This window comes from Balaenoptera musculus, chromosome 11 (genome assembly GCF_009873245.2).
Source record: "Balaenoptera musculus isolate JJ_BM4_2016_0621 chromosome 11, mBalMus1.pri.v3, whole genome shotgun sequence".
Lineage (NCBI taxonomy): Eukaryota > Metazoa > Chordata > Mammalia > Artiodactyla > Balaenopteridae > Balaenoptera > Balaenoptera musculus.
The window spans coordinates 55,224,675-55,249,100 of record NC_045795.1 but is presented as its reverse complement, the minus strand read 5'-3'; the positions used below and the strand labels follow the sequence as shown (position 1 = coordinate 55,249,100).

The 24,426-nt window shown below is 42.6% G+C and overlaps 2 protein-coding genes across 11 annotated transcripts in view; one reads left to right on the top strand and one right to left on the bottom strand.

Moving 5' to 3' along the window:
- Positions 1–4,998, top strand: part of MLH1 (mutL homolog 1) — a 55,859-nt gene extending 50,861 nt beyond the window's left edge. Inside the window, exons 16-19 of the mRNA XM_036868603.1 lie at positions 1,876–2,040; positions 2,610–2,702; positions 2,998–3,111; positions 4,688–4,998. Of these exons, the coding sequence (XP_036724498.1) occupies positions 1,876–2,040; positions 2,610–2,702; positions 2,998–3,111; positions 4,688–4,855 (540 nt within the window). The 3' untranslated portion in view covers positions 4,856–4,998. The remainder of the gene's footprint in view (positions 1–1,875; positions 2,041–2,609; positions 2,703–2,997; positions 3,112–4,687) is intronic.
- Positions 4,999–6,311: 1,313 nt separating this feature from the next.
- LRRFIP2 (LRR binding FLII interacting protein 2) overlaps positions 6,312–24,426 on the bottom strand; it is a 122,447-nt gene continuing 104,332 nt past the window's right edge. For 8 of the 10 annotated variants that reach the window (XM_036867863.1, XM_036867870.1, XM_036867865.1 and 5 more), the window contains 7 exons: positions 18,549–18,650; positions 18,138–18,270; positions 16,460–16,509; positions 11,407–11,530; positions 8,767–8,846; positions 8,071–8,175; positions 6,312–7,646 (listed from right to left, as the gene is read on the bottom strand). In XM_036867863.1, the coding sequence (XP_036723758.1) occupies positions 7,536–7,646; positions 8,071–8,175; positions 8,767–8,846; positions 11,407–11,530; positions 16,460–16,509; positions 18,138–18,270; positions 18,549–18,650 (705 nt within the window). In that variant the 3' untranslated portion in view covers positions 6,312–7,535. The other 2 variants (XM_036867869.1, XM_036867873.1) reach the window with 2 other exon arrangements.

The window sequence follows — 24,426 nt, the reverse complement described above, 5'->3', positions numbered from 1 at the left end:
AAAAATTCAATTTCTTTCATAGATATAGAGCTATTCATGTTAGCTTTTTCTTGAGTGAGCCTTGGTATTTGGTTTCTTTCAAGGAATTTGTCTAAGTTTTCAAATTTATTGCCATAAAGTTGTTTAGAATATTTTTTATTCTTTTAATGTCTGTAGATCTGTACTGATGTACTGTACTCTGTCATTCCTAAAATTGGTAATTTATATCTTTTTAACTTGATCAGTCTGGCTGGGGGTTTGATCTCAACTGATTTTTTGTTTCATTGATTTTTCTGTTAATTTTCTGATTTCTATTTCATTGCTACCTGCTCTGATCTTTATATTTCCTTTCCTCTACTTATTTTAATTTGTTTTTCTGTTTCAGAAGCTGAGGTCACTGATTTGAGATCTTTCTTTTCTAGTGTAGGTGTTAAGTACTATAAATTTCTCCCAAGTGCTGCTTTAGCAGCTTCCCACACATTTTGATAAGTTGTTTTCATTTTCATTCAGTTCAGAATACTTTCTAAATTCCCTTTTGATTTTTTCTTTGACCCTCGCATTATTTAGAAGTATATTACTTAGTTTCTAATGACTTGGGGATTTTCCAGAGATCTGGTATTGATTTCTAATTTAATTCCATTAAAAAAATTATTTATTTTATTTTATTTTTTGGCTGCATTGAGTCTTCGTTGCTGAATGTGGGCTTTCTGTAGTTGCTGCAGGCAGGGGCTACTCTTCGTTGTGGTGCGTGGGCTTCTCATTGCGGTTGCTTTTCTTGTTGTGGAGCACGGGCTCTAGGTGCGCAGGCTTCAGTAGTTGTGGCTTGTGGGCTCTAGAGCGCAGCCTCAGTAGTTGTGGTGCACGGGCTTAGTTGCTCCTTGGCATGTGGGATCTTCCCGGACCAGGACTCGAACCCGTGTCCCCTGCGTTGGTAGGCAGATTCTCAACCACTGCACCACCAGGGAACCCCTTAATTCCATTTTTGCAGAGAACATATTGGAATCCTTTTACACTTACTGAGACTTGTTTTATGGCCCAGAATATAGTCTATATTGGTAAATACTTTATGTGCACTTGAAAATGGGCTTGTTGAGTAGAATATTCTATAAATGGCAGGTGTATCAAGTTGATAGTGATGCTCAAATCTTCTGTATCCTGATTTTCTGTCTACTTGTTCTGTCAATTATTGGGGAAAGGATATTGAAGCCTCCATGTAATCGTGTCTATTTCTCTTTACAGTTCTGTTTTATCCTTCATATATTTTGAAGCTCTGTTATTGAGTGCATAAACATTTAGGATTGTTAGGTCTTTTTGTTAATTGACTCCTCTGTTGTTATGAAAAACTAAGAACAGTGTACTGTGGGTTTATAATATGTAAAATGTATGACAACAGTTACAATGTCTGAAGGAGAGAAATGGAAGAAAATTTAGGCATCTTATTTTTCACAATAGATTACAGTCTTCTATCTAATCAGATGATTTACCTGAAATGCCATTCGATTTAACTTACTCTCCCTCCCCCTTGCTTTAGTTATGGGTAAGGCAGTAGGAAGAAATGAATGATCTGCTTAGTGTCTGCCTTGTGATTTTCTAGAAATATGAAATTGGGGTCCTTAAAGCTACACAGAAGGAAAGTGCCACCTCACGGCCTCACCTTTCCCACCTGTTCAGCAGGTCTTTTTGTTGGTCACACCTTCTCTGTTGAAATGGCCATTGGTGAGGAGGAGGATGAGCTTCTGTTGTGGATTTTCAGGTGTTTTCTTTGGGGGAACTGCGGAATGAGTGTTAGATTTGTCACTTCTCACCTGCTATTGTTGTGAAGATGGTTTTGTGGGAATTCAGGCTGCGTTTGGATGCCCTGTTATGCTCACCCCTAACGTTTTTGATCCTTCCTAGGAGCCAGCACCGCTCTTTGACCTCGCCATGCTTGCCTTAGATAGTCCTGAGAGTGGCTGGACAGAGGAAGATGGTCCCAAAGAAGGACTTGCCGAGTACATTGTTGAGTTTCTGAAAAAGAAGGCTGAGATGCTTGCAGACTACTTCTCTTTGGAGATTGATGAGGTGGGTGACGGTCATTTTTATACCTCCATTGTATTATTCAGATAAGAGTCAAGTTCTGTAGTTGGTCCAGGATCAGGACAAGAAGGCTGGGCCCCCTCTCAGAAGCAGCCTGTGACCTCTGTGACATCTTCACTCCCTATTTGCATTTCTAGGTTCCACAACTTTTATCATCCATTCGTGCACATTCCTGTCCCCAGGGTGCAGGACCCAGGCAGGAGGGAGAGCTGAATCCCACGGTCCCTGCAGGCCCCAGTGAAGGAGATGATGCTTTGCCACTCGCTCTCCTAAGAGGTTTCTTCCTCTTACCCCTTGATTTCTGGGGCCTTCCTTGATGTGTTCTTTGGTTGGTGAGCAGATCCAAAGAGAAGGTGGCTCTGCTACATGTCAGGACAGAAAGCTCTAAGTGCTTAGTTCTGCTGCTCCCAGTGCCCAGCCTGGTCAAGCACCTGGTTGCCCAGAACGGAAGGTCTGAGGACAAGACCTGTAGGAAACACCAGGGAGAATTTGTTTAAACTAAACTGTAACGGCATGATTTCTTGTCCCCTGTCCTGGCCTTTTTCCACAAGCAGGAAGGAAACCTGGTTGGATTACCCCTTCTGATCGACAACTACGTGCCCCCCTTGGAGGGTCTGCCTATCTTCATTCTCCGACTGGCCACTGAGGCAAGTGATGGAGCCAGTCCTGATGACAGTCCTGTGGGTGTGTGAGTGTGTGTGGTGGGGGCGGGGAGGGCGCATGGCCCTGCTGTCGTCTGTAATGATGAAGAGGAAAAGGGTAGCACGGCTAAGGCCCCTCTCATCCCTGCCCACCCCAGCAATACTCAGCAGTTCCAACTTACAGCTTTAATGCCTAAAAAGTCACGTTTAGTTTTTAAGTCGTCTGTTATCTCCATTTAGAAATGAAATGTGTTTAAAGCACGTACCTATGTTAAGGTATTGAATTCTCTCTTTGGAGCAGGTGAACTGGGATGACGAAAAGGAATGTTTTGAAAGCCTCGGTAAAGAATGTGCGATGTTTTACTCCATCCGGAAGCAGTATGTGTCTGAGGAGTCGACCCTCTCGGGCCAGCAGGTATGAGGGTGCGCACTGGTGCCCGGGACTGGGCGCACAATCTTGCCCTCTCTAAATTCCTAGGATCCGCTGCGTATAAGCTTCAAACACAATGGTCAGCTCTTACGAGTTTTATTTCCTTCTGAAATATAGAAGGTACCTCCAGAGTGATCTCACTGTCAGATGTACAAACACAAGCCATCGCAGTGAGAAATGGGAAGTTTCAGGGCTAGTGGGTGGACTGTTATCTCCCATTGTGAGCCTGGAAGTGTGTAGCCCCAGCCTTCAGGTTCTGGGCCAGTCTCCCCAGTCTCTTTTGGCTTGTGCCTCACTCTGCCTCTGACCACTGCTGTGCCAGGGGGACACGGCTGTACTTGGGTCAGGGCCCCAGCTCTTCTTACGGAAAGTCAGCCTGGGTTCCTCATGTTTCTGTGTCAGATGACAGTGCTCTTTCAATCCACAACTATTTCGGAGGGTTTGGCTGGGTGGGGGAGAGGGGACTGAAATACAGGAGTACCTCAGAGATTTTATTGGTTCCGTTTCAGACCACTGCAGTAAAACTAGTTGCTCAAATTTTTTTGTTTCCCAGTGCATATAAAAGTTATGTTTATACTATATACTGTAGTCTGTTAAGCGTACAGTATAGCACTGTCTCTAAAAAGCCAGTGTATATACCCAAATTAAAAAATGCTGTTAGAAAAATGGAGCCAATAGGCTTGCTCAATGCAGGGTTGCCACAAACATTCAATTTGTGTTTAAAAAGAAAAGAAAAAAAGAAAAACCGCAACAGTCTGCAAAGTGCAGTAAAATGAGGCCTGCCTATAGTGTAAGAATGGAAGGGTAGGCACGTTATACACATAACTGTCTCGGTGATTGCTCTTGGTCCTCCTCCGAGATGACATGCTGTTGCTCCAGCTTCATGGGTGAGGAAACTAAGGGACAGTTTCAGCGGGTGCTCAAGGGTTCCCAGAGCCTGTGGGTGGTGGAGCGGAGATCCAGTCCCACGTCGTGTTGGCCAAAGCCCCTGGAACCATCTCATTCCAGTGGAGGCGGCAAGATAGCACACTTACCAAACTGTGCTGAGAGCATCCCGTTTGACTGGAAACACTGACTTCAAGGTGAGGAAGGATGGATGGGAAAGAACATTTTCTTGTACGTGAGGCAGCTAAGGCTTAGATGTAGGAGGGGAAGGGTGGAGTAAAATAATCCTCATTTATTTTTTTCTTTTCTTACCTGTGGAGCTTTTTGGGAAACAGAACTACATTGAGACTCCAAATTTAGTGGTAATTACGGAATGTACTTCCTACTACTGCCATCCAAACTTTATGTTAGATCCTGCTACAGTAAACACACTCTCCCTGAATGGAAACAGCTTCCACGGGAGGAAGCATCACGAGAGCCATGACTGATTCTTTTCCTCCATCTCATCTCTCTGCTCAGGCCTGTAGGATCCCTGAGAGGCTGGCCTAGAAAAGATACTTCACAAGCATTAGGTCACACAGCCCATTATAAGCCACCAAGACTCTCCAGGCCCAGTGCACATCAGCCAGGAAACCAGTGTAGACTGGGATGTGAACATCTAACATGTCTCTTTCAGAGTGAAGTGCCCAGCTCTACTCCAAACCCCTGGAAGTGGACTGTGGAGCATGTCGTCTATAAAGCCTTCCGTTCACACCTTCTGCCTCCGAAACATTTCACAGAAGACGGAAACATCCTGCAGCTTGCTAATCTGCCCGATCTATATAAAGTCTTCGAGAGGTGTTAACTATGGCCATCTGTGGCCTCTGGGATGGGTCGTTCTTCCTCTGTATCCTGACATTGGTAGGTTGAACTCACACTTGCATTCTAACTAGTAGCACTCCTTCATGCATGGTGGATTGACTAAATAAATAGTCAAATTTGTCCTAACATGCTTTTTTATTTAATTTCATTACACTTGAAATTTTCCTAGATCCATCTTCACCTAGTGTATACTGATTGTGTTGAAGAATCCCAAAAGTAGTTTGAAAGCCTCCTGGATGTCTGATAAGAATTCTAAAAGGGCCTTAAAGACTTTATAGATCATGCGTTGATTTGATTCTTTCTGTGTTCTGGTGAATTTCTAATATCAGGTGATAAATATAATGTTGGTTCAGGTGCCTTTTTAAAAGAGGTCCTGAACCTATAGGAGGTGCTGATGACATTGTCAATTCAGCTTTCTACAGAGTCACTCTATTAGTACCTTCAGTAACCGAAGCTAATTAATTTATTCTTAATTTAAAAACTTGAAGAAAATAGTTCTTATCCAGTCCAAAACAGGCATGAGTTTTTAAGTTAGCTCACTTTGTTAATGGCTATCAATACTACCAGCTTATGATAAAGGAATTTCTAGGTATTCTTGTTTGAAGGGTATTGTAAAAATACAAACTGAAACTGTAAGTACCATTAAAATAAGCTACCTTAATATTAGCCTGCATTAATAGAAATGTGCAGTCAGCACAGGGAGGAAGAATGCCTATAGTTTTGAGGTAAAAAGTCCAGATTACAAGGCTCAGTGAAGAAAGTTCTGTGGAAAAGAACAGAAGAGTCTATTTTATGAGAAGTGGAACCATTCCATTTGGAAAAGACTGGGACAACAAAACAGCTCCAGGAGGAGCACAGGCTGAGTGACCGTGGGTGGAGAGGAAGAGGGATTTCCAAGGCCTCAAGAGGTGGACTACACGATGTTTCGGTTCCAGGTATGTATGGGATTGTAGGATAAATCTGCATTTCAGAACATGCCTCCTCACTGCCCACTCCCACACATCAACTGAAAGAAAACTTATAGGAAATCATCTCAAAATATGGAAACCAATTTCCTGAATTATTTTATTTTTTAAAATAAACATTTATTTTTGGCTGTGTTGGGTCTTCGTTGCTGCGTGTAGGCTTTCGCTAGTTGCAGCGAGCGGGGGCTACTCTTCGTTGAGGTGCGTGGGCTTCTCCTTGCGGTGGCTTCTCTTGTTGCAGAGCATGGGCTCTAGGTGCGTGGGCTTCAGTAGTTGTGGCACGCGGGCTCTAGAGCACAGGCTCAGTAGTTCTGGTGCACGGGCTTAGGTGCTCTGCGGTATGTGGGATTTTCCCAGACCAGGGCTCAAACCCGTGTCCCCTGCATTGGCAGGCGGATTCTTAACCACTGCGCCACCAGGGAAGCCCCTGGTTTCCATGTTTTAAACACAAAGAGCTAATTATTCTAAAGGGAATAATTATTAGAGATTTTATTCATATTTAAGTTAACTTTATTACCTAGTTTCAAGTCTAATTTTATCTTATGTGGCCTTAATTCATTAGACTTTCCCCCATATTTTTTCTGTGTAAACACACTGAAGATACAATAATCATTTCCATAAAACCACCTCAATTCTGAGAGCAAAAGAGAATCACAAATACTGTAACATGGCTACGACTCGATGATAAAATCCTCTTAAACTGGGTGCCTTTAAACATGAAACTGAAGTTCTTAAAAGAAATTCTATATTCCAGATTATTTTTCTTTAAGGAGATTATTTTAAGGAGAGAAAAGAGGGGCGAGCTAGGAGGGCATGATTGCCAATGACTAGTTTTAAAGGCTCCTCTAAGAAAATGAATGTGTCAGTAGCCAACTGTAGTCAGCAAAAGGGTGTATTTAATAGAATCTTCAGGCCGACTTCCCACCTGCCTGGCCTGGCCTGCCCTCCCTCCCTCATCGGGCTGGTCTGAGGTTTCATTCCACAGATGAGCAGCAGATGAAATACTTTACAAGATACAGCACAGTTGATGTGAAGACCAAGGACCCTACTCTTACTTTAAGAGTACAGGCCTTGGACTTCCCCTGCCCCATGCAATAAAGCAAGTTTTATATACACTCCCCGTATCTTTTTCTAACAGTTTCTTATATAAATTTAAATATCTTACAAAAAAAAGGCTTTTTCCTCCAAACATATAAATTTGAGTGAAACATATATTCCCCACCTGTGAACTTGTTTCTTCACTAAAATACAAATGCTACCTGATATTAAGGGTAAATGTCTTTTGACCACTGGAGATCACTGACGTCTGAATTGCACTGTGGAGAAGGCACTTGTGTTTTCTGAGGTCTCCAGGAAGTAACCTCGGTGAGCGCTGAATCGCTGTCCTCCAGAACCCGTGCCAAAGCCTCCGAGTGCCCAGTCACTGAGGCAGCTGGGGAAAAATGGTGAGTAAACTTGATTCTAAAATTATGGAAATAAAAAATAATAACGGCATGGACCAGTTCTTAGTCTAGAATCAAACTACCAACAAAATCCAAAGTGTTCATTCATGAAGATTCAAACCTGTTTCATTCTCTCATAAATTATAAAATACAAAGGTGGCTATTTTAATGACAAAGCTCAAACAGTCCTGAAAGGGGTTTGAGTGGACGAAAGATCAGTCCTTCCGGGCGGGGCCCGGGCGGCAGGGCAGCCTCCCTATTGCTGGGCCAGCAGTGCTGTCCTGTTGGCCTTCATCTTCTCCAGCCGCTTGGCCAGGTGGCTGTTGGTCATCTCCATCTCCTCGATCTTGTCCAGTGCTGTTCGTAACTGGAGACAGGAAGAGCTCGGTCACTTCACATGGTCAAAAACGAAACCCAGCGCTACTTTCCTCTCCAGTTTCTGGGAAGTGGAAGCACTGCCCGTGATCCTGCAGTTGCACTGTTTTTCAGGCAGCCAGAGGTGTTAACCAACGGTGCTGAACATTAATCACAGAGAGGACACAGAGAAGCTGGAGAAACAGACCTCATCTAAAACAAAAATAAGAACTCTTTTTCTTATTATCTAACTGACCAAAACATAAAAGTAAATGGCAGTCACCGTGTAGGTCAGAAACCAACACAGAACAGTGACTCCACTGCTGTTTCACTAAGATTGGAGCCGGGATTAAATTCCTTGTGCAGCAAAGAATTTATCTCCAAAGGATTTTTTTTTTTTAGGAACATATTCCAAGAAGCATAATAAAAGCAAGTACCTCTCGTTGTAGCTTCCTCTTTTCTGCTTTCAGTTCATCCTCGACTTTCTCCGCATTCTCAGCAGCGGTTTTATATCTCAGCACCTGCCCCTCCAGGCGGCTGATCTGTAAATATGAGAACACAGGCCTCTGGTGCTGGCACTAGGAACCACCACTTTTTTGCAGCCAAGATGGAAATACAATGTCATGACAGATTTCAAGTAATCTAACACTAACAAGTCCCCTCAGGGTGAGTCAGAGGTCCTCTCAGAACTCAACTGCTATTTATACATCTAGAACTGTCCCTAGAGAGGATGACAGCTGTAGAGTCATTATAGGGCCAATTTCCCATGTTCAGTTTTACGACAACCATATTGTTTAAAAGCCCCAGTAACATCGCAGGAGGAGACTCCCCGATAGACTTTCTGAAATGTACAATAAGGGATTATGTTATAAACCACAGTCTTCTTGAAGGCTCTTGAAATAGCTACAAGAAACAGAATTATAGCTTCAGTCTCATTCATTCATAGAAAAGGCTGAAATGCCCTGTCAGGTGTTCTCTGCTTGCCTTTCCACTTTAGAGCTTTTATAGAGATCCAACTGCAAAGGCAGCTCAAAAAACCTAGGCATTCATGGGGTTAACCACTGAGATGCAGGAAGCAGATGTGTTGTAAAAGGGACATAAATCACTTGGTACCATACACAAGAAGGACTTACACTTTGCTCCAAGGTGGTTATATCCTGTTCTGCTTTTGAAAGCTTAAACTTGTATTCACTAATTTGTCTGTTGGCATCTCCTAGAACAGAAGAGAATAATAAACCATCTCACAGAGGTGAAGGTGTGAACATGAGGCAGTGAGGCCCCCTGCAGCACAGGAGAGGACCGTGCAGAGGAAGAAGACAAAGCACAAACGCACACAGGCAACTGCTGTATCTACTGCAGCGCAGGTTCTGGCGCATCTATGCTATGAGAAGCTCTAGCACTTGTGTTGCAACAGCATTTTAGAAGAAAATTCTCTCTTCACGCCATGATGTGTGCAGGTAGAGGTTTAAGCAAGGAGCCCTGTCAGCACAGCAGGGCCCCTGCCAACCTTACCTGCAGCCCCATGGCCCAGGGAGCCTCTGTGCCCACGGGACGGGCCCCCCCCCCCTCCAGTTTCCCTGCCCCCAGCCCTGCACCTTCTCATCTCCCCAGGTATCCTGCTCCCCTCACACACCAAGTGCCCTTTTCTCCCCACCTCTGATCTAAGTCTAACCAACCTTTAAGGTCCTGCTCAAGGTCCTGCTAAATTTTCACCTCCTTCATGACTCTCCTTAGTTAACTCTAGCTTCTCCTTCCTTTGTTGCATTTTTTTGGACTCTCTTTTATGACATCATGCTTTCCTAACATGATATAGGTATGTAAGGACAGGGGCCCTGTTTTAGCTTCTTGAATCTACCTCTGTTTCTAGCCAAGTGCTTTGCACGTAATGTACGCTTAATATTTACTGAAATAAATGCTTTTCAGTAATATGTTGTGATAATGTGTTAAGGATAGAGCTATAAATCATTAGCTGTATATCTGACCTAAGAAGCAAACCATTTAAAATGAGAAGCTTAGAAATGGCCGGGGGAGAAAAATTCCAGCAATCCAAATTTAACAAAAATCACTCTGAACTAATTACATTGTAATAGGAATCATATCATAAGGCTTGCAGGAGATAAACCAAATCTACCCTACTTAAGAACTTTTCTACTTTTCCATAAAACTAAGGTTAAAACTACCTACATAATCTTTAATGCAAAAGGTTTTTCTAGTTGGATAATTACTGTCACCCTAAAAGTAATGTGGTTATAAAAGCCTCTCCCCAAAAGCCATCTCTGGTAGCGAAAAAGAACTACTCCCATTTCTGGGCCTAAAACTGAAGCTTTAGGATATTTTTTAATTCTTAACTCTAGCAACTTACTATCAAAATGTGCTGCTTCCTTCTCACCAAACCACTCATTCCTTCCTGTTTTCAAAAGTATAAATCCCTGGTCTCAGCCATTTATTTCATGCATGTTCTGAAATTCCATCCCCAAACACCATGCCTACAAGCCAAGGCAGCTGTCCAGAACTGAGAGTCACCAGGTTCCTGTCCCGGCCTCTGGCGCAGGGGAGCTGCCTGCTTCTGTCGCTACATGCCAGGCCCAGCCCAGCCCAGCCCTGCCCGGCCCTGCTCTGCTCACCTGGGTCACAGCCCCACCCCGGTCACTTGCCCTGCCTGCCACAGACACCAGCTCTGTCGTGGTGCCTGCTCTGGGAAGATGTCACACATCAGTGTACACCCATTCCTCCTCAATATGATTCCTTTTGACTTTGCTGTTTTAGGCCAAACTCTTCCAAATCTGTGCACTGCCCTCTCTCTAAGACTGTTGGCGGCCACTGGACTGTTTTGGTTACTATTACAACCTCCTAACTAGTCAGCCTACCTTTTGTTATGCCCCTCTTTTCATCTACCCTCCACGCCAAATCGGTATTTCTAGAACAAAATATTTATCAGGAACTATCACAAGGGTTCCAACTGATATCCAATAGAGGAAATGATACTAATCTCAAAAGTTAATAGTAATAAGTTAGTTTTAATAAGCCTGGTCCAAAAAGGCTTGTCTATTTCGCCTAACTCAAAATATTTAGATGAAAGGGCCATGGAATAACCAATATTTTAAAATAAGTTATCAGAAAAGCCTTATTCAAATTGGAAAAATAGAGTCTCCCCTGTGTGATTATACATTATCTAACTGTATACGAATGGCTGCTAAAATCTCCCCGCTGTGGGGATTACTGTGAATACTGTAGGCACTTTAAAATAATATGGGGTCAAAAGTAGAAAGGCAGAAAAACTGAAATAATTTGGGTAAACTGAGTAGGCTTACTTTGTGGCCTTGGTTTAAATCCCATCTAATAAAGATTAATTTGGGTTAACAAGACTACTTCCGGGAAAATTCTGAAACTACTCCAGAGTAGTTTGAGTTAGTTCCAAATATATCCCTCCAGTTATCTAAGATAAATTCCATAGAAAAACATGTCATTAGGAAGGGTGCTTACAGATGACCCGGGGATGTGGAAAAGGATAGTGTCATGATGTCACTATTTGCAAAATGTTCTAGAAATCACTTTGCCAAGAAGTGGGGAGAGCATTACCTCTCAGGCCTTGTCACCCCAGGAAGCACACAGCCTAGTAGAAACCTCTTCAGTTCCATGACTGACGAGGATGGCTTTTCTAGTCCAGCTGAGAACTAACCAGTCTTCAGAACCACAGGCTCTAACAGCCTGCTCACAACCACGCCCCGGACACAGCCCCACGCGGGTCAGCGGCGGCCCGGCCCCAGCCTTACTCTGCATTTCGATGAGCTGCAGGTCCGAGCCATTTCTGCATAGTCCCGCCAGGTCACCTGCTGTGCCATCGCTCCTGGAGCACTTCTGCCGTTCCTCCTCCAACTGCAGCTTCAGTTTTCTAATCTGAAGAGGAAGTAAAGGCTTATCAGTGAGATCCAGTCTCTCAAATGAAACAGGTATTTGGCCTGGTGGCCACATCTTAGAATAAGGCCACAAATCATTCATTCAGAAACTGTTTCCTGGAGTGCCTGCCATGGGGCACGCTGTGCTCAGGTGCTGGAGATCAGCTACGAACTAATTATCAAAAGGAGCAAGCTCCAGGACCAGGTGTCCCAGTTAAAACAGCTGTATTTTATTATTTGTGTAGGTCTGTGGAAAAGTACATCTTAGGGGTTTCTTTTTGTTATTTTTTATTAAAAATGGAAAATTCATAGGCAGAGGTTTCTTGTTTAGAGTTAGGTTAAATAGTCTTATTTAGAAAAACTGTATACAGAAATAATTGGAAATATATTTTTGAGTTCGGCTACATAATCTACCTTATTTTACCCAAAATAAAGGCCATTCATAGCAGCTTATTCATTAATAGCCCAAAACAAGAAACAACTGAAATGTCCATCAAGAGAAGGATAAGTAAATTGTGGTCGATTTATACAATGGAATTACTACTCAGCCAAAGAAGGGAACGTACTACTAATATGTGCAGCAACAAGGTGAATCTCAAAATGAGTATATGCTGCGTGAAAAACTCCAGAAAATGCAAACTGAAGGGACAAAAAGCAGATCGTCGGTTGCCTGGAGAGAGGGAGGGAGGTGGGAAGGGAAGGAAGGTTTACAAAGGGACACAGGAACTTTGGCGAAGTTATGGATATTTTCACCATCTTGATTGTGGTGATGGTTTCACAGGTATTGCTGTGGGTTAAACTGTCCCCCCAAAATTCGTATTTTGCAGTCCTAAGCCCCAGTACCTCAGAATGTGACCTTATTTGGAAACAGTCACTGCAGAGGCACTTAGTTGAGATGAAGTTACACTGGAATAGGGTGGGCCCCTAGTCCAATATGACTGGTGTCCTTATAAGAAGAATGCCACATGAAGAGACAGGCACAGAGGGAAGATGTGCTAAGACAGAGAATGTCATCTACAAGCCAAGGGACCCCAAAGATGGCCAGCAAAATGCCAGAAGCTAGAAGAGAGGCCTGGAACTGACTTCCCATCACAGGCCTCAGAAGGAACCCACACTGCTGACACAGGGCTTCTGACCTCCAGACTGTGAGGTGAGAGGACAGTCTGTTCTTCTACGCCACCCTGTTTGTGGTGCTTTGTTATGGCGGCCCTTGGAAACTAATATAGGTATGTACATCTGTACACTTTTAAGTATGTGCAGCTTACTTTATGCCAGTTATAACCTAATAAAGGTTTTCTTTTTTTAATTTACAAAATAAACTAAAAAATAAAATCAGGAGGGACTTTGGGTTGGGAAAAAAGAAGGCCCAGTTGGAGACAAGGGCCTCACATGTGGAAAATAAGATTAGACGGACAGAAATGAACTGCATGCTGAGGCCTCTGGTCCACCCTCAGTTCCCAAACTGCACACAGCTAGGACTGTAGCTCAGGCACAGGACGGGATCTCTCTCTTTATAACTCTGACTAGCCTAAAATAAAAGACCAACATAACCACATCTAAGGTTCCCAGTAAGACACCCAGCCACATCAAGCTTCACAGAAGCTTGGACGAGCCCTACCCACAAGCTCAGAGCTGCCCACCAGCTTTTTTAGTCCTCTACTTTTAAACTGAAGACCAACTAAATGTACATAAAAGAACATCTGGAAGGAAACAAACTATGCAGATAGAAAAAAAGAACCAGGAAGCAAACCAACCAGCCTATCAATACCCTCTGAGATAAGTGAAAACATCTGCATCCTTGAAATGACTGCAGAAATAGAAACTCAATAAAAATGCGAAAGATAAGTTGAGGCTATCTTTCAGAAAGCCGAACAAATGAGATGAAAGGGATGGAGAAAACAGGAGAGAAACAATAAGAATATCTGTCCCGAGGTCTAAATCCCCCTCGCCACCCCCCAAATCAGAAATCAAAGTCGTGTTTCTCCAAATGCCTACAACTCTTTATCATCAGAGATGCAGGAAGGAGCACAAATCAGAGCAAGTCTGTCCTCTTCTACAGGGGGCCACCTCCGGACCAAGACCAAGCGTCCCCACGCCTCCTGCGTCCTTCATCATCAGGGGTCAAAGGTGAGTGCGTGCTCAGAGTTCCAGGTGGCTTCCCCAGCTGTCCTCGGCTCCATCCACAGGGGTCAAAGGGAAAGCTCAGCACTGGGACCAGGTCTGCCCCTCCCCTGATGGAGAAAGAGCGAGCTCGGCACTGGGACTAAATCTGCGCTTCCCAGACAACTGCCCTTTCAACCACGACATCACTGTCTGCCTCGGGTCAACCGGGACTAATCTCATCATCCCCATCATTCCTGTTCAATCATTCCTGTTCAATGTCCATCTCGAAAAGGCTTGTCCTCCCTTTTCCTGCACTCCTTCCCAAAAGGCCCGGTATAAGCCCTACTCTGTCTTCATCTCCTAACCTTTCCCAAAGCCTGACACTCTTGCACTGCACCCTCTGGACTATCCTCCATCCTCTCTGTGCATCCCCGTTACCCCGTCCCGTCCGTGCTCTAATAGAGACCTGCCCTCCCCTGAGGGGCCTGCTTCCTCTGCAGCCTGGCAGTCCTTTCAGCCCTCCTCTCACTGAGCCTGAGAATGGATCAGGTGTCTTCTTGCGTTCCTTGCTGTTACAAACTCTTCTCCCTCTAGCCTCCCTGAATTCCTAATGCAGTTCCTAATCACATCGCTTCAGATTATAAGTACTAACCCCCCTCATCACTGCCATCTCCCTACTCTTTCGTCACCATTTTAGCTGCTAACTCACATGCTCTCCAGGCTACTCCTGCCTTAATTGTTGGCAAATTCAAAATACGTCTAAGTAGGATCTCTCCTACAACGGATCTCTAGTTTCTGGAGCAAGGATCTTGCCACCTATCCTACCTTGCCCTCAGCCTCTCGCTCCCACCGTCATATACCAGATCTCACCACTAGACAACAGCAGTCCCTACCGAATTCAGTTCCATGTATCTTCTCTCTAACCACTACTCTTGATCTTTCCAGCTCATTCTCTCTGGACCCAAACTCCAAAAATCCTTCAACCCACTGGCACCTATAGTCCACTTTTCCATCTTCTCTCTGCTGTGCCTTGATGTCTTCCTGGATTTTCCCTCAAACCTCCTTACCCAGTTTAATCTCCAGGTCCATCATCGTCACTCTCTCGACAAAGCCCTCACCTCCTCTGCCCTATTATGCTCACCTGTAAAATCTCTCTACCCACTCCATGCCTATTATCTATGCAGCTACATGTGCCTGCAGAAACACACACAATAAATGCATTCATGCAAAACTCCAAACCAAATCACCTGAAATCTTCAGAACCCTAGGAGAAGAAAGGAGAGTATGGTACAAGCTGCCAGAGAGGGAAAAAACGGGGGTCATACAAAAGATCAAAAATCAAATGTCCTTGAAATTCTCAGTAGCCGTGCAGGAAGCCAGAAGACAATGACAGCAATTTATTTAAAAAAAAAAAAAAGTTCTGAAGAACCTAGGGGCAGGACAGGAATAAAGATGCAGATGTAGAGAATGGACTTGAGGACACTGGGAGGGGGAAGGGTAAGCTGGGACGAAGTGAAAGAGTGGCATGGACATATATACACTACCAAATGTAAAATAACTAGTGGGAAGCAGCCGCATAGCACAGGGAGATCAGCTCGGTGCTGTGTGACCACCTAGAGGGGTGGGATAGGGAGGGTGGGAGGGAGACACAAGAGGGAGGGGATACGGGGATATATGTATATGTATAGCTGATTCACTTTGTTATAAAGCAGAAACTAACACACCATTGTAAAGCAATTGTACTCCAATAAAGTTAAAAAAAAAAAAAGAATGAAAATGATTACAACGAGGAATTCTATAATCCCATCAAACTGTTAATCAAGTAAGAGGAGAAAATGAAGACATTTCAGTCCTGCAAAGTTAAGAAAAATTTACAGCCCCAAAACTCTTTCCTCAGGAAGCTACTGGGGGATGTACCAGAATAAGAGAATGGACACAGAAGGAGGGAGGCATAAGATGCTGCTCCTGCCTGGAGCACAGGCAAAGGAAACTCTAGATGATGGTGAAAGGTGGTCATGTCTCTGTCCGGGGGGAGCGAGCCTCTAAGTTCACAAGGGGTGAGTCAGATGCACCAAGAACCAAAAGAGACGGAACTGAGGGAATACTTGATGCATCTGAAAACACCAAGAGTGGACTGAAACGACTATTGGAGAGTCTGCAGCTAGATTAGTAACAAATACATAGGAAACCAAGCAAATGACAAGAAAAACCACAATACTAACTTCAGGCTAACTAAGGAGTTGTGAAGGAGATGAATCCTAGAATGCTCCATGGCTCCACTGTGAGCAGTGTTTACAGAGTCCTGATAATGTAAACAGACTGGAATCTCACTGCTCCTTTATTAGGAGGATGTGGGGGTGGAAAGTATACATGCGAGTGGTAGGGAGAGGGGATGAAGGAAAGATAAATCCTTATGTCCCACAGAGGGATGTCAACAGAGCAGCCTTAAACAGAACAATCAAGAAGCAACATAAGCATGTTACATAGAAGCATACAAGGGCGGTACACACCCCAAGAATCAGCTAAAGGAACCAAACGGGATGGTTGGGGCTGGAGGCGGGGAGAGGGCAGGGCAGGGCACTTCTGTCTTCAGAACAGGCTTTTAGAACTATCTGACTCCTTAAACTTCGTGTCCTGTAATTTTTTTTTTTAAAGAACAGGAGACAACAAAGATGAATTATCTTTTTATCCTTCAACTCTTACTTGAGCAGTGATGTTTGAAACAAGCACATTTCTTTCTAGTGTACATTTTAGTTTGCTAACATTTTACCATATGATTTAGTCAGTTACAATTAACATCCCCTTCCAATGAGAAGAATACCTTTACCTGTGATAGTAGCTCTTCCTTTTCTCCAGCAAGTTTTCGTAGCCTTACATCTAAAACAAATGAAAAATTTGTAATGTTGTAATATATAAACAATTTAAAATAATTCTTCAAATTCACAAACAGCAAACGTTATCTGATAAACAGTTCATAGCTCTGAATATCAAGACATGAAGGCTTTAATGGTGAAAGGAAAAGTACTTAATTATTCAACACGTATTTCCACACAACTGATATTTATCAGGGCACTAAATACAACATTTGCTCCCAAGAGCAGTGATTTTCCATCTGAAGACAAAACGAAGTACAAAGATCATTTCCTTGTTTCAAAAATTTGCAAGTTTTACCAGTAGATAGACAACTCGAAGCCAAGGGTACTCCCACAGGCTCTTAAGCCCTTAGCAGGAGAAAACAAACTATGGGAGAGAAGGCAGGGGCTAAGAATGGGCCTGAGAGGGGTGCTGGAGCAAAGAAAACAGAGGAACACAATGATGGAAGAAGCAGAGGCCCACAAAGCTAGTTGGGGGAGGGAAGGGGACCAACTCTAAGATGTGGGCCGTCAAGAGCCATCTGAGGCTTGGTAGCAGGATTGCTAGGGCTCGCTCCTGGCCTGAGGGGAGGGCTGCTTCTTCCCAACATGCATTAAAATAGGCCCCTTGGACTGAGGGGACACCTACAGATGAGTTTTTTACAAAAGCACCTGACACCCAGCCAGCACTCCCCACAATCCACCAAAGTCATGACCAAATGTTTCGGCACCTCCCATCAGGCAGAGAAAACCATCTGAGCTGCCCGTGGCTGTACACTCAGTCTATTCCCCACGGCAGCTCTCACTCATCTCGCCGGCATCCTCTGCTTTATCAAAGTTCTCGACAGTTACACTTCCAGAATTCTGTACGTTAGAGAATGTGCCCTTAAAACGTTTTGTGGCTGCCCGCCCCCCTTTATATTATAGTATATCTATTCTTCTAGGAAACCTACATATATATGAAAATAAGACAAAGAAGAAAAAAAGATCATTTTTTAATATAAAAGTGAGCTGGTGATACAGTATCTACTTGTGCCATTCTTCTTCTCTAGAATAGGAATCTTAGTGGAGGCAATAGATGGGCATCTGAGTGGTTTCCTGAGACAGGTGTCATTAGGTTCTCAAGGGGTCAAATTTAAGAGGCTTAGCCCTTAAGAGGCTCAGAAGCCCTGCTCTGGAATAACACTCCTCTGATATCTTCTTGGTCGTCTGTTTGTTGCCTTAAGAAATGCAGTGGCAAAGAGCTACAGAATCCTGGCATGAGTAGCAGAACAGAAAACCAGATGCTCCAGGAAGAAGAAACTTACACATACTCTGGAAGCTGTCGACCAGCCCACTGGTTCCCCCGGACGGATGTGCTGGATTATCTCTTTGCAGAAGGTTATATTTAAGTGAAAAAGCAACATGTATACACCCACAGTGCTTCCAACCAGGGGCCTTACAGTTACACTTACTGCCTGTCAATGACCCCAATGCTGGTTTCCCAAGGTCAAGGATGTCTGAAGACAGTGTGCCCAGATTTCTTCCTGTTAGGGATCTAGATAAGGCTCAGACAGCCCTGGTGTGTTTTTGTTTTCCAAGAGAGGGTGTAAACAAGCTGGAAGTCCAAAAGGACAGCATTAATCCAAGGCAATTCAGTGGCTGGTGTCTTACCCAGTGGCCCTTCTCCTGCCGACTCCAAGACCTGAGCGGCTTCCTGAGACACAACAGTGATGGCTCCGACCACTGGCTCCTGATGGACGTCGCCGTTGGGAGTGCCGTCGGGGATGATGACTAAGCCGTGTTTCTGCGGAGAGGAAGAAACCCATCATCACAAAAAATGGCCCCCAGGGAAGGAGGACACGGCAGTGAGGCGACTGACCCTGCGACAACACATGCCTGCCACGGGAACACCTGGTCAGCACTAGCTACACGGAATCTAGCTCTGCAGAGACAGGACTCACACCTACCAAATCTGGGCTGAGGAGTGAACACTGTGCTTTGTATTCAGGCTGGAAAGAGGACAGGACGGAAGGAAGGAGGAACAAAGCAGTGAGGGCCTGGCGCGCGGGGGAGCTCACGTACCTCTCCCGTCTCCACTGCTGCCTTCAGCTCGGCCAGCTCCTCTCTGAGCGAGTCCCGCTCACTCCTAAGGCAGCCAATGTATTCTTTCTGTTTCTCTAGGGCCTGGTTTAGACAGGGTAGCAAGAGAAAGAACGGCACAGAAAAAGAGCAAGTGAAAGGTAGCAGAGAAGTACCTAATTCAAATTAAAAAAAGATAAAGGCATAGGAGACAAGGAAGCATTAAAAGCTTTGGAAACAAGCAGTTAGATATGGGAGGAAATATACAGTTATACGGGTATCTATCTCCAGAAGAAAGTTTTAATAGTAAGTGGTTAATCGTGCATAAATTTGGCAAAACATGCTTATCACATCAGGCAAGAAAACAAATCTTTCTTTTTCAGTCAAGAAAAGGAAGTGAAGACAGTAGTAATACTAAAATAAAGTCTTCCTTACAAACCTCCTAAGTACATGTTTGTTTGGTAGACCAAAAAACCCGCGTTTCATGTTAAAGTATATTCAAGAATATACTTGATTTTTTAAAAAATAAAAATTAGTTCTGGAGGAAAACAACCAGTATATATACAAGGTATTTTAATTAAATACTGGCCATAGTAATTGTTCTCCAAGTAGTATGGTAAAATATTCCTCAGATACCGCTTAATTAAAAATAGCTAATCTCCCCCACAAAATTCTCAAGGGTCTGTTTTTTGTTAACTTAATTAACAAAATAATAACTAAGGGTTATTTGGTTTTCTGATATACCTTCAAAATGTGAAAAACCAAAATAAAATACTGACAAAATAAATACAGCCCACCTATGGCAGGTAGCAGAATATGGGTTTGGAATCAGGATGTTGAGTCCTGGCACCTATTAACTGACCTATGCCTCAGTTTCCTCACTGGAAAAGGGGATAATAACAGCAGCATCCTATGGGCACAGGCTGAAAGGAGTACTCAGTGTCAAGCACCCTGCCTGCAGTGTGTAAGATGCAAGCAAGGCTTAGGAAAAGCCAGACTGGGTTCCATTTTTCCCACCATTGCCTAAATCTCACACTGTGAGAGCTCAGGACAGCAGTGCAGAAGCAGGAACACATGTTTGGTCAACAATGACATATTGTTACTCTATGTAATAAAATACCCCATACTTCAGAACCCACCCAGGATAAGCAGTCTGTGCAGGTATCTGACAGCTGGGCTATTTGAAAAAGCCTTTCTCTGCACATTTGTTCCTATATTTAATGTTTTCTACCAGCATTCCCATTAATCCCAGAAGTTAAACTACAACGAACGGGTAACTTTCCTCTTGGTTTACAGAGTTTAGAAGTGGGCTAACTGCTTAGTTACTGACTGCTGAATAGCTGGACAACTTTTTAAATCATTATAATCCTATTTTCCAACCAATAAGTAAATACTGGATGATAGCAACTGCCATTTGTGTAGCTCCAGGTGTTAAATATACATATAATTTCTCTCATATATTTTTAATTTAATTTCTCCCTTATATACCCTGTACTTTCCTTATGCCCATTTCACAGATCAGAAAACTGAGGTTCAGAGAGGCTACGTTTTTACCCAAAGTCACAGTAACTGGTAAAGCCAGCAAATGAATCCAGTTCTTTTTGGTTCCAAAGCCTTTGCGTACTCTTTATCTATCGTCGCCCCATGAAGGCCACAATTATGTTCCCTTACTATCATCCCAGATAGTACTGGAAAAGTAGTTCACAGGGCAAGTCCTATTCCTTACCTGCCCAAACTGCAACATGAACATCTAACTTCCTTTCAACAATTTACATTCATACTATGTGTCTACAGTCTGTGTGTAAGTTAACAATCTGCGTTTCTAGCACCATAAGGCATTTGCTCTACCACTCCAAGCTAATATTAACACTCCATTACATTACTAGCAAGTGTAACATTAGGACAACAAAGCCCAAGCAATACCCTCCCATCTACTGACAGCCACTCTCATCTCTGCTGCGTTGGCTATTTTGGGTTATGGTATCTGTGTGCATAGTCGTGCCATGCGTCACCACACGTAACTGGGTCAGCAACCACTGTCACAACATGCTCTGTAGAAGCACCACTGGAGATAAAAGACCCGTTAGGAACAGACCAATTTGAAACTCAGAATTCTACCAAATGCTAGTACATGCCATTTGTTCCTCTTCCCAATCTTATAGCAGATTTTATCTTTACTTTTGGACTTTTAAATTTCATCTTCCCATAATTATGGATGGGAAAATAAAATACATCCTGCAAATCCTTCCATTTCACCACAAAGTTTGAAGACTACTAAAGTACCTTATAATTGGACCAAATGTATTCACACTGGATCTGAAATCCTCTGTATTACCTGACCATATAATCACTACCCTTGTGTTTGTATTCCATAATTGTTCCTACAGATTTTTTTTTAGGGTAAAAAGTACATGCTTGTGGAGACCTAAATAATTCTTTACCCCTGACCTAACCTCAAATTCTAGTGTCAAGAAGCCTGAAAGGCTGAACTTTTGCACAACAGGTTATAATTCCATACAGGCACAAATATCTTTAGTCAGAATGGGAGTGAGCCTTATGCTGGGCTATAGGGATACACAAGCCCTTCATATGTACTGATTATACACATGACCACTGGGTGCTCAGAACTACACTGGTGCTAGAGGTACGACCACTAGGATCAATGAAAGAACTAAAGAAAACTGAACTTTAATATGAGAATAATGGCCATGTTCCTTCATGGAGTTACTAAATTTAAATCTTGACAATGAAGCTACAGACAAATGATAGGTAGTCACAGATCATATTTAAAAATGTGTCTTTTAAAAGTCAAGGGAGGACCACCTCACACATATTTGATGGCTACTATCAAAAAAAAAAAAAAAGAAAGAAAAAAAGAGAAAACAAATGTTGTCAAGGATGTAGAGAAACTTGAACCCTTGTACAGTGCTGGTGGAAAGATAAAATGGTGCAGCTGCTATGGAACACGGTATGGCTGTTCTTCAAAAAATTAAACATAGAATTACCATATAATGTAGCAATTCCCCTCCTGGGTACATACTCAAAAGAAATCACCAAGAGAGTTTTGCAAACTCATGTTCACAGCAGCATTACTCACAATAGCAAAAAGGTGGAAGCAACCAAGTGTCCAGATGAACGGATAAAAAAAATGTGGTACAAGCATACATTGGAATATTATTCATTCTTAAAAAGGAAGGACTTCTGACACATGCTACAACAGGTCTGAACCCTGAGGATATATGCTAAGTGAAATAAGCTAGTCACAAAAAGACAAATACTATAGGATTCCACTTTATGAGGTACCAAGAGTAGTCAAATTCATAGAAACAGAAAGTGGAAGGGTGGCTGCCAGGGGCTGGAGGAGGAGGAACTGGGGAGTTGCTATTTAATGGGCAGTTTCAGTTCTGCAAGATGCAAAGGGTTCTATGGCTGGATGATGGTGACGTAGCACAACGATGTCAATGGACTTAATACCACCAAACTCTACACTTAAATTTAAATGGTCAATTTTCTGTTATTTTTTTGTACTTTACCACAATTAAAAAAAATATTTTTAAGTCAAAGGAGGGACAAACTACTGATGCATGAAACAACTTGGATGAATCCTAAGGGGAATTATTCTGAGTGAAAAAATGTAATTCCAAAGGGCTGCATACTGTACAATCCCATTTATATAACATTCTTAAGATGACAAAATTATAGCAATGGAGAACAGATTAGCAGTTGCCAGCACGTGGGATGGTGAAGGGGAGGCAGTAGATATGGCTATAAAAGGGCAACAGGAGGGACCCCTTATGGTGACAAAAAGGTTCTGCATCTTGATTATATCAAGGTCAATACACTGGTTGTACTATAGTTTTACAAGATGTTACATTTTGGGAAAACTGGATAAAGGGCATACAAAATGTCTGTATTATTTCTTACAATTGCATATGAATCTACAATGATCTCAAACATTTTAAAAAAGTTTAATTAAAAAAAGCCAAGTAGATAGCCTCATCCACCAGAGGGCAGAGAGCAGAAGCAAGAAGAACTACAATACTGCAGCCTATGGAACAAAAACCACATTCACAGAAAGAGAGACAAGATGGAAAGGCAGAGGGCTATGTACCAGATGAAGGAACAAGATAAAACCCCAGAAAAACAACTAAATGAAGTGGAGATAGGCAACTTTCCAGAAAAAGAATTCAGAATAATGATAGTGAAGATGATCCAGGACCTCGGAAAAAGAGTGGAGGCAAAGATCGAGAAGATGCAAGAAATGTTTAACAAAGACCTAGAAGGATTAAAGGACAAACAAACAGAGATAAGCAATACAATAACTGAAATGAAAACTACACTAGAAGGCATCAATAGCAGAATAACTGAGGCAGAAGAACGGATAAGTGACCTGGAAGACAGAATGGTGGAATTCACTGCTGCAGAACAGAATAAAGAAAAAAGAATGAAAAGAAATGAAGACAGCCTAAGAGACCTCTGGGACAACATTAAATGCAACAACATTCTCATTATAGGGGTCCCAGAAGGAGAAGAGAGACAGAAAGGACCCGAGAAAATATTTGAAGAGATTATAGTCGAAAACTTCCCTAACATGGGAAAGGAAACAGCCACCCAAGTCCAGGAAGCGCAGAGAGTCCCAAGCAGGATAAAACCAAGGAGAAACATGCTGAGACACATAGTAATCAAATTGGCAAGAATTAAAGACAAAGAAAAATTATTAAAATCAGCAAGGGAAAAATGACAAATAACATACAAGGGAACTCCCATAAGGTTAAGAGCTGATTTCTCAGCAGAAACTCTACAAGCCAGAAGGGAGTAGCATGATAAGGTGATGAAAGGGAAGAACCTACAACCAAGATTACTCTACCCGGCAAGGATCTCATTCAGATTCGATAGAGAACTCAAAAGCTTTACAGACAAGCAAAAGCTAAGAGAATTCAGCAACACCAAACCAGCTCTACAACAAATGCTAAAGGAACTTCTCTAAGTGGGAAACACAAGAGAAGAAAAGGACCTACAAAAACAAACCCAAAACAATTAAGAAAATGGTCACAGAAACATACATATTGATAATTACCTTAAACGTGAATGGATTAAAATGCTCCAACCAAAAGACACAGGCTTGCTGAATGGATACAAAAACAAGACCCATATATATGCTGTCTACAAGAGACCTACTTCAGACCTAGGGATACATACAGACTGAAACTGAGGGGATGGAAAAAGATATTCCATGCAAATAGAAATCAAAAGAAAGCTGGAGTAGCAATACTCATATCAGATAAAATAGACTTTAAAATAAAGAATGTTACAAGAGACAAGGAAGGACACTACATAATGATCAAGGGATCATTATGATCCCTTGTTAGAAGATCTAACAATTATAAATATATATGCACCCAACATAGGAGCACCTCAATACATAAGGCAACTGCTAACAGCTATAAAAGAGGAAATCGACAGTAACACAATAATAGTGGGGGACTTTAACACCTCACACCAATGGACAGATCATCCAAAATGAAAATAAATAAGGAAACAGAAGCTTTAAATGACACAATAGACCAGATAGATTTAACTGATATTTATAAGATATTCCATCCAAAAACAGCAGATTACACTTTCTACTCAAGTGCACACGGAACATTCTCCAGGATAGATCACATCTTGGGTTACAAAGCAAGCCTCAGTAAATTTAAGAAAATTGAAATCATATCAAGCATCTTTTCTGACCACAACGCTATGAGATTAGAAATGAATTACAGGGAAAAAAACGTAAAAAACACAAACACATGGAGGCTAAACAATACGTTACTAAATAACCAAGAGATCACTGAAGAAATCAAAGAGGAAATCCAAAAATACCTAGAGACAAATGACA